The sequence below is a fragment of the Podarcis raffonei genome, chromosome 11 (genome assembly GCF_027172205.1).
Source record: "Podarcis raffonei isolate rPodRaf1 chromosome 11, rPodRaf1.pri, whole genome shotgun sequence".
NCBI lineage: Eukaryota > Metazoa > Chordata > Lepidosauria > Squamata > Lacertidae > Podarcis > Podarcis raffonei.
This window is the reverse complement of record NC_070612.1, coordinates 22,616,479-22,627,349: the sequence shown is the minus strand read 5'-3', so window position 1 is coordinate 22,627,349 and position 10,871 is coordinate 22,616,479. Positions and strand designations below refer to the sequence as shown.

General features: G+C 42.6%; 1 protein-coding gene across 1 annotated transcript; it reads left to right on the top strand.

The window, feature by feature from the left end:
* The first annotated feature begins 1,114 nt into the window (after positions 1–1,114).
* Positions 1,115–8,132, top strand: ESM1 (endothelial cell specific molecule 1). Its single transcript, XM_053408490.1, has 3 exons — positions 1,115–1,750; positions 6,470–6,625; positions 7,425–8,132. The coding sequence occupies exons 1-3, from the start codon at positions 1,450–1,452 to the stop codon at positions 7,523–7,525; spliced, it is 558 nt and encodes a 185-aa protein (XP_053264465.1). The 5' UTR covers positions 1,115–1,449; the 3' UTR covers positions 7,526–8,132.
* Positions 8,133–10,871: the final 2,739 nt, after the last annotated feature.

Below are 10,871 nucleotides of genomic sequence, written 5' to 3'. Positions count from 1 at the left end.
TGTCATGCTCCTTCCTCACTGTTGTCATGTTCAAAATTGCTCTAAGTGGCACTGAAGAATAGAAACGTCAAAAGATTCAAATTCCTAATTAGAAGTAAGAAAGGCCCATCGCCTTCCAAGATTTATTCTCTTCAGCAATGATTCTCATGAGCAGAGTATCTCTGTCCTACCTCTTGAGTTTGAGCAGCTGTTCTATTGGCGCTTCCTTGCAATGGCTCTGAAAGCCTGAATGCCGTTTGAACAGGAAGAAATGTGAACATTTAGCCTTCTCCAATGGACGACCTGAAATTTCTCCACCAGAGTCAATGGAGTTCAGGAGGCAGGAGGTTGCGTTGTTTCAGCCTCACTTGGCACGCACTTGACACTGCCTGCATGCAGATCAGATGCTCTGACGCTCAGCTGCAGCCCTTCCCTGTGGCCTTAAGGTAACTTGGAGCCTGGGCAGAGAATCATGCCCATAAATTGGTCCTCTGCTCCTGGGAACAGCAAATCAGCCAAAAGATACTGAACTGATAACTGTCAGATATCTGAAGGTGAAAACACAAGACCTTGACACCTATCTTACTATGTAGTCTTTGGCATGTCTCTTTGAACACAGTGCCTCAGTTAACTACCTAACCTAAATGTTGACGGGATTATTCTTTTTGTTCCAAATAAGAGTTTCCTTTAGCAGGTGTGCTACCATATTTTTTCTTTAAAGCGCCCTTCTCCAACCTGGTTTCCTCCAGATGTTGTTGGAGCACAACTCCCATGAACATTGGCCATGCTGGCCGGGACTGATGGGACCCAACGTCCAAAACATCTGGAAGGCACTAGGTCAGGGAAGGTTACTTTAAAGTAACAAGACATCGCTTTATATTACCAAGGTTGGTAGCAGGGGTTTAGAAAATGAATTGACCATGGCAGCTATGTAGTTAGATATACAATCTCTCTTTCTGACTTTGGGAGCTGCTTTTGTGAGTGAAAAGGGTGATTTGCAAGGGGATCGAGCCAATGTTGTCCTGAAGGAAAGGTATGTAACCTACTACTGCTCTTCCTCCCCACCCCACCCCACCCCCGTGCACTTTTCTGGCAGACATCCTTGAGCATTTGAGACGGATATGAGAGTTTTCAGCCCTCACTGGAAAACAACCCAACTAAACATAACAGATTACATCAGCTCAGGCTTTTCAATTCCTGGATGGCAGCAGCGTGCTAATCCAACCTTCATCCTGGATTTCGCAAAGTAAAACAAGGGAGGCTGGCAAGAAGACAGCTTGAGGAAATTGACGACGGCAGGCCTGGTGAGCAGTAGGCTGTATAAAGGCTCAAAAAACTGCAAGCTGATCTCCCAGCTACTACTTCTGGTCCTTCACTGCTACGTCCCAGCAGCAGCAGAAGAAGACCTCAGAGCTAAATTTCTCAACCTGCTCTTCTGTAGTGGAAACCGTGCACCTAGCACCAAAAGACATGAATCGTTTTTTGGTCTTCACTCTCTTTTTGGTACCCACGAATGCTGGACCTACTTGGAGTACCAAGTATGCTGTGGACTGCCCCGAGTCCTGCAACAGCAGCGAATGCAAAAGTCTGGTGCACTGTAAGAAGCAGGTGTTGGATGACTGCGGCTGCTGCAGAGTCTGTGCTGCAGCCTTGGGAGAGACGTGCTACCGGACCGTCGCAGGGATGGATGGCGTGAAATGCGGCCCTGGATTGAAGTGCCAGTTTTTTTCTGAAGAGGATGATTTTGGTGACGAGTTCGGTATCTGCAAAGGTAAAGGACAGTCGCTGGATAAAACTGCCAGTCATGACAATTAGGACGATACTCTCCGTGTGTAGTGGCTGGTGATTTCATCCAGAAATACACAATTAGTACTCTTTATTTTAAAAGCAACAGCAACACCCATCCATATTTGAATTATCCTGGCATAGCAAAAGCCTCTCTGAGATGGAGACAGACACAAATGGTTATTTATTGCTAAATCAATATTATGTCTAGTGCTTTCATTTCACAGTTTGGTAAGGTAGGTCGTAATTTCTATGTTTTGCAAATGGAGGCTGAGGCAGGGTTGCTTGAGGCTGCCAGCGAAATCTATCACTGAGGTAGGTCTTAAACCCCGTACCTTCCAGAAACTACCCAGGCCTTATCCATTTGGAAAAGGACACTTTTATCAGGAACAACATTTAGTGATTGACTGGGAGAGATGCACAGAGGGAAAAGCTCTCAGGAGGGTGGTCCTAGGTGAAGATGTCCGACCAGGAGCATAGACGACCAAGAGAACGTAGTCTGCACTCCACAACAGGAGTTGTGGTACAAAAGATTTGTGGGGTGAGAACCCCACTCCCAGCAGTGAAGATACAGGGTGATATTCAATGTTAGTCATACTCAGACCCATTGAAATTAATGGGCACGACTAATTTAGGTCTATTAATGTCAATGAGTCTACTCAGAATCACATTGAATTGGATACAATCTGTTTTCGTGAACCAGAAAAAGCTATCCCAGGTGTGCAGAGCTTCCATAGCACCAAGATGGGTCCTGTGAGCCTTCATATCCCTGCAGGTGCCTCCTTTCCCCCCCTCTCCTCCCCAGCACCTAACAGGTGTTTTGTACTGTCAGAGATACAGCCCCTATTGGCGCCAACTTTGTTAGAAGCAGTACTTTGTCAGATAAAGGTAATACAATTTTTTATTGTTCTGCTTCAGACTGCCCATGGGGTGTGCATGAACTTTTTTAAAAAAGAAATGCTGAGTGCTGTCTCATATTAAAATGTTAAACCTTTTTCTCTAATGAACTAGTCTGATACTAGTTTGACATATATGGGCAGAGTCTTTTCCCCCTATTCTTTCTTGTTTATTGTTTTTATATTCCATCCTTTTCTCCAAGGAGCTCAAAATAGCATACATGGTTCTTCCCCTCTTCTTTTAAACCCCACAACAGCCCTTTGAGGTAGGTTAGGCAGAGAGGCAGTGACTGGCCCAAGTGAGCTTCATGATGAAATGTGGATTTGAACCCTGGTCTCTCAGGCCCTAGTCCGACACATTAACCACTATAACATACAAGGAGCTCATTTTAAAATTGCATTCTCCCATCTGTAGTCTGAAGTTGTATACACTAGTCCAATCTACCACTTTTACTCTGCTTAATACGTAACCTAATATACAGATTGTTAGGTGCCTGGAAATGTACAGAAGTATAGTCTTCTGATCAAGGGAAGTCATGGTACAGCTCTGTTCTGACTTGGTGAGATCACACCTGTGCCACAGTTTATGAAGGATATTGACAAGCTGGAACACGTGCAGAGGAGGGCAACCAAGATGACCAAGGGTCTGGAAACCAAGCCCTATGATGTATGGTTGAAGGAACCTGGTATATTTTGCATGGTAAAGGGGAGATGTGGTAGCCATCTTCAAATAACTAAAAGCCTGTCACATGGAGGATGGAGCAAGCTATGACCCAAACCAATGGCTTCAAATTATAAGGAGGGAGACTTCAACTAAACATCAGGAGGAACTTTCCAATAGAAAGAGCTGTTCAAAAGTGGAACAGACTCCCATAGTGGATTCTCCTTCCTTTGAGGCTTTTAGGCAGAGATTGGATTGCCATTGACAGTTGAGATTCTTGCAGTGTCAGGGATTTGGACTAGATGACTCTATAGGTCTTTTCCAATTCTATGATTCTATAAAAATGTACATGTCCTTATGGTTTCGGCCTAGGGGGTAATAGCTTTCGGAAGCTGGCTTTTGGATTCCTCACAGCTGGCTACCAAAAAAGACATTATTATTTGCACTAAAAGTGCACCCATCGTGCATTTAAAGCCCATGGCTCTCCCTTAAAGACTTCTGGGAACTGTAGTTTGTTAAGGATGCTGTGAACTGTAGCTCTATGAGGGTGGAACTATATTCCTAGGAATGGTTCTTCGGGGAACCATTTGCTTTAAACGTGCATTGGTATGCTTTAAATGTATGCTACAGATCATAAGTCAGTGGAGTCGTTTTCAGTGGAATCATTATCACTGATAGTGAATTTATGTTATAACTGGCTGGCACTATCAGTATGCCAGAGCAGGGGTGCCAACTTGAAAAAAATATTGTGGGGGCCCAGGTCAGCCCCACCCTGCAAAATTGATCACATGATGCAGTGCACAAACACCATTTGAATGGGAATGCCCATCAACTTTGCGGGGGACCAGCCCCCTCAAATATTTTGTTGTGGGGTGCCGAAACTCTCATGGCCTCTAGGAGTTGGCTCCTATGCGCCAGAGGCTTGGGAGAATCCAAAGTTTGTAGAATTACAACAACAACAACAACAGTGGACTACTGACTGAGGGGTGGGGGGAATGGAATGGCGTGTCTAGTAATCTGAATAGGATCACTGGGCATGACAACATTATGTTGCAGGTCCCATGCATTTACTTAGGTGCTTAGGCTTGCAGGCTTACGTTTTGAGCCAATGGGGAACGAGAACCTTCCTGTAAAATAAGCTTCAAACCAGCTAATCACCTGTTTGAAAGAGGCTGGGAGTCAGAGGAGGTGCTGCAGTCAGTTTCCCACACTCTTTCCCAAGCAGGCTGATTACAGCTTATTAAAGAGCTACGCAAGAGCAGGCCTGGAATGGGTTGTGTGGGACCCTGAAAAGGTTCACATGCAAGAATTCCTCACCCATCTACGAAAGCATGTCCCTGTAGGTGATGAGTCCTAGTTGGAAGGAGGTACTTGAGTGGTTTCTTAGGCAAGGCTTAAATGACTTTTGAGGTTGCTTCCAGAGTCCAGACAGCCTGTTCACTGCACATTTCTCCTAATTTGTTTGCAGGGAGATTAGACAATCTTTGGATATTTATTGAGCATTCATTCTGATATGTTTGCAGGGAGGTTATGGGACGTTGCATCAAGCACATGTTTTCTCATGCATTTCCATGCATTCCTGCCCTCATCACTTTTTAAAATAACAAATAGTTTGGTTTTTTTTGGGGGGGGGGATAGGGGGCAGCTATGTTGCGAAAGACCTCCCAACCAACTTGCATTGCATCACTGAATTTGCCAGTATGTGAATGAATCCCACTCAAAAATAGCAACAGCCTGGAAGCCCCCTGAGTCTCCCTTGCACAATATATATGGTGGTGCGGTCACTGCAAGTGAAGAGTAATTAGAAGAGATTCATAGGAGAACAATTCTTATGTGTGTTTTAGCCAATGGAGATTTTATGTTTGCATTTCAAATGGATGTAAATGAAAACCTGCTTCACGGCCTGCTTTAATTTCAGGAGCGTGGAATTGCTTTCTGCTGCTGTGTCAAAGCAGCATCCAATGTCTTGCAACAGGACTGACTTTTTAGTTGTCTTCCTGGCACATTAGCAAGCTTTAAATATGTAGTGGTTAGAGTCAGACTTTGGCTGGGGTGTGGCGATATGGCTTCAGATCTCCACTCAGCTACAAAGCTCACTGGGTAACTTGGGGCCGTCACTATTTGTGGTAAGAAGGAAAGGCCATCTTGTAATATTTGCTTTTTCATTTCCTGTTCCATTCACACCAAAACAGCCTCTGTCAGTAAACCACGGCATCCAGCTTCGCTTGTTTAGTCCACTGCTTAAATGCTTTGGTCTAGCATAGCAAATGTGAGAGGGGAGTGCGGTTCTGTGGCACTTACCATTTAAAACTCCCAAAAGTCTTCAGTAGATAAAAACGCTAATGCAGATCATATAGAGGACTGTAGGCAATGTTCTGTATTATAATACAGAGAGAGAAAACCATACTGCTACAGGAGTCCTGATCTGGCGGGTGATGGGGGAAAGCCCTAGAGAGGGCTGCTGGACAAAGGCATTTTACCACCTGAGGTACAGCAGCAAAGAGCAAAACCCTCCCAAAAAAGCCAAAATACAAGGGACCCAAACCTGGCAAATATTTTGGCAATTTAGGCAGAAAATCCCACAAGCACCTTTCCTTTGCCTTGGCAGCAACAATTCAATCACAACAAAGCTCGCTAACCTAATAAATCTAATAAATAACGTAACAATTTGTTATTTCATGACACGGCAGAGATAACTGTTTAATTCCAACCAGTTTATCTCTAGCTAGCATCCTTTGTTCCTCCTGATTATATATATTTTAGAAGATTGAGATCTTTGTTTAGCCTTCAGGAAAGGCAAAGAAAACAATTTAACTGAACATATCTTTTGCAAGTAATAAAGTAATGTTATTAACATGCTTGCAACTGTGGAAAATATATGAAGAGATATGAACACACACATGTTGGCATTGTTGCTTTTTTGCTTCTTGAATTGCTTTTATATTGATTTTCACATTGTTTTATTATGAAGATCTTTGAATCATTGGGGTGGGAGAAGTGAAGTTCAAGGTATATAATCAGAGTCTTCCATAATTAGGAATTCATAGAATCATAGAATTGTAGAACTGGAAAGGCCCCAAAGGGTTATCTAGTCCAACCCCCTGTGATTCATAATAGATTCACTGCTGTTTCTTTTTCTGTCTTGCAGAGTGTCCGTACGGGACCTATGGACTGGAGTGCCGAAGAACCTGCAACTGCCAGTCTGGCATATGTGACAGAGTAACTGGGAAATGTCTGAAATTTTCATTTTTCCAACTGGCTGCTTCAAAGCCCCCCAGCAGACTAAAGCTAATTCCACATGCAGGTACGTGTTAATTTCTCAAAGCAGGAATGGGGAAACTGGTTCCTTCAGGCATTGTTGGACGTTGTTCTCCAGGGTTTCAGACAGAAGACCCCTGCTGGAGAAACCAGGGAATGAACCTGGGGGCCTTCTACATCTGTTGGGCGGCAGGACTCCTTACTGCCTTTGTCCCAAGAGATTAACATAGTTGTGCTTTGGAGATCCATAACACCCAGTCATCAGACTACACAACCACATGCACCTCTCCAGGACTGCATGTACAAGTAACTTATTCTGCATGCACAGCCTTTTTGAAGGGCATAGAATCATAGAGTCATTGAATTGTAGAGTTGGAAGGGACGCCCGAGGAAGATTGGTTAGATCAGTGCTTCCCAAACTTTGGTCTCCAGCTGTTTTTGGACTACAGCTCCCATCATCCCTGACCACTGGTCTTGCTAGCTAGGGATGATGGGAGTTGTAGTCCAAAAACAGCTGGAGACCCAAGTTTGGGTTAGATCTATGTATGGTAGTGGGAGATAATACACAGAATGATTGTTAAGCTGAAGACCAGAAGAGGATGGAGGGACAAGGTCTCCATGACTGTAGCCCTGATATTTAAATATCTTCTAGATCTGGTGTGCAGAACCTGTGGTCCTCCCCATATTGCTGAACTACAACTCCCATCATCCATCGCCATTGACCATGCTTGCTGGGGCAGATGGAGTTGTAGTTCAGCAACATCTGGAGGGCCAACGGTTCCCTGTTCTGGACAAAGGAATGGGGGAAAATTATTTAATAATCTTTCTCTATTTTAAACTTTCAGAGAATGATATGGGATCCGGTGATGGCAATTCTGTAAAAGAGGATTTTGTCAAAGAAAAAGCCATTAACTCCCCAATAACGAAATGGCTAAACCCTCGCTGATATTAGCCTATATGGGCAGGACTTTCAAAACTGATGTGCTTTCTTCACATTTATAATGAATGTTCAGCAATCTGCTCCAGCAAAGGAAATAGTAATGTGTAATAAACAAATAACCGAATCCAGTCTGTAACTTCAGGAAAAGAGTGTAAGACTGTGTACAGTGTACATGTTTTAAAGAACACATCTTAATTGTCATTAGAATACTAAAGTACATTATGAACTGTTGAATGTAAACTTTTTTGAAAGGACACATGAATCTAGGAGTCATCTCAAATCTGCAAGCCCTACACAAAATATTCATTCATTTAAAACATAGGAATTGTATGGTGACAGAAGTCCACCAAAGTTAGGAAATGTAAATTTCATAGCTGATATCCTGATAGACTGATGAATGTAATAAAAGGGACTAAAATCAGTATTAATTTTGAATATGAAGACTACAGTTTTACGCATATTACATGGAAGTAAGAGCCATGGAATTCAGTGAGACTTATTTTTGTGTAAGCATGCCTAGGATCAGGCTGCACTGCCACAATCCAAGACACAGCTAAACTTGCAGGCAGTTGAATCCTGTGTATGTCTACTTGGAGTTACACGCTACTATGCTCTCTGGTAAGTGGGAATTGCTGCCTTTACCCAATTGAAAATGTGTCCATACCCTTAGGCGCCCTTCGTTCAGTGTTAAATGGTGGCTTAAAACCACATATTTCAGCGATATAAATCCCATCAAATTCAATGGGATTAAGGCTGCTTGTCTGCAGGATTGCACCCTCATAGTTTTGTTCGGTTCCTTTTACACAGGAAAGACCACCAGCTAACTTTCCACAGCTCATAAAACACATCTCAAGTGTGACAAACCCAGGCAGGTTTACAGCAGTTTTAAACAGTGATTCAACTGCTAAGTAGATTATATGAGCTACTGATTATGTAAAAACACTAGAACAAATATAACAAATAGTACATAACATAAATAATGCATCTGTGGAAACAGAATGAAGGAAGCTGGAATTAAAATGAACTTTATGTAGGAGATGTGGAGTTTTTATAAGAGGAAACTTTTACAGGTCATCAAAGTGTAAAAAATAAGTTAGGGGCAGCCCCTTAGGCCTCTTAATGTATTTATTGGTGCTGAACCAATTTTTCCTTGCTGCAGTAGACCAACATTTAGACTGGCTTCAATTTGTAAGGCTGAGTTGTCAACCTGAAGACGGGAGTTCACAATGGAAGTGCCAACACAATCAGCAGTACAGAAAAGTGCAAACAATTCCTGTGTAAGTCAATGGATCGTTTCGAAGCAAGTCAGATTTGAGGCTCCTCCGGGAAATTTTTTAGTCCAATAAATGTGGCTTGGCAGGCATAATGAGAGAGTTTATTTAAATAGTGCTGTGAATACTTTCATGAATTTAGTTCTTTTATTGTTGCTCTTTGTCAGATATTTGTGACTATGATGGATCTTTGAATGTGCATGTAATAAGCTCAATGTTTATAACTGTATATGTGTATTATTGCCCAATAAATCAGATAGAAACATATTGCTTCCACATTCTCTTCATGATAGTTAGGGATGATGTGAGTTGTAGTCTGACAACATCTGGAAGGCCACACGTTAGCCATCCCTGCAATACCTGATGTCACAATATACAGTGATCCTTTAAACAACAACTAGAAGTGTCAGAGATTGAAACTGGGACTTTCGGCATGTAATCTAATTTTGAGTTACATTCCTTTTTCCATTTTTAAGACAGAGCAAAACAAGCTCAGTCGGTAAAAGCATGAGACTCAGTCTCAGGATTATGGGTTCCAGCCCCACATTGGGCAAAAGATTCCTGTGTTACAGGGGGTGTGGTCCCTTAAAGGTAAAGGTATAGGGACCCCTGACCATTAGGTCCAATTGGGACCGACTCTGGGGTTGCAGCGCTCATCTCACTTTATTGGCCGAGGGAGCCGGCGTACAGCTTCCGGGTTATGTGGCCAGCATGACAAAGCCGCCTCTGGCGAACCAGAGCAGCGCACGGAAACGCTGTTTACCTTCTTGCCGGAGCGGTACCTATTTATCTACTTGCACTTTGACGTGCTTTTGAACTGCTAGGTTGGCAGGAGCTGGGACCGAGCAACGGGAGCTCACCCCGCTGCGGGGATTCGAACTGCTGACCTTCTGATCGACAAGTCCTAGGCTCTGTGGTTTAACCCACAGCGCCACCCGCATCCCTTACAACTCTACAATTCTATGGTTCTATACACTGGAAAATTGATTTATTTCACTTGAAGTCTCCATTTCTAATTATTGGGGGCCCCTTTCACCTCAAACAGCTTCCTCTTTAGTGAGACAATCCTGGCTTCTATAGAGGTCATTGAATAAAGGAGTGTTCTTGAAGGCTGGTCAATGTTATGCAACGGTGGCTGGAGGTATAATCCAAAATGCATTCTATAAAAGGCTCTGACACAATCAGCGACTAAGGATCACATACCCACAACAGAGAGCTGAATGAGGCTGGAATGCATTCTGAATCTTGTCATACTGAATAAAGGATAAAAAGACTCCATAAATTGATCAGTTTGCTGCCTTCCTTCTCTAGTTTACAGTATTTGCAAGCATGGTTCTATAGGTGAAATGCTATGCCATAGGAAAGTCGGTCAATTTCAGTTTATAATTTTTCCTGTTTTAAGATCAGTTGCCCAAATTTTGAGGTGTTTTTTTTAAAGCTCTCATAAAAAATCACCAGAATCTTAACGTGAATTTCTCTTGATATAAATATTTTTGTATGCAATTTTGCCTAACATGCACATTTTTGCAAAGCATATGTCCCCCAATATTTATATTTTCCTTAATAGTATTTATTCTTCTTGCATACTATTTCGATGATATATGCATTTATATGCACACTTTCTCCTAGTATGTAAAGTTTTGCACACATTGCTTAAAAGGACAACTGTGTCTTGTTTGCACACTGTTTTGGACAATGCAAATTAAGCAGCTTCATTTTAAAGGGGGACTGAATTAAATCCCTCCCCCATCTCTAAGCGGACTTGGACAATGGGACTTCGCATTCTCATGCCTGCAGTCCCACTGCTCTGGAATGTCCCCCCAGCTCTTCAGAGATTGATCTTCTTCCTTTTTATAACTCAGTGACATACACACTGCTGTTAATAAGTTTAAAAATAAATAAAGCTATTCTAATGACAATTTAAGGTTACAAAATTGTAGCTAGTGTAGTTCAGGCTGAAACACAAATAGCTCAAAATTCATGGGCACAGTATGAAAAACTGTCTTCCTTATCACTGTCATCAGAGGATCAGCATGAATAGAACTTTTATAGGGTGCTAGAGAGCATGGATTAATCCATCG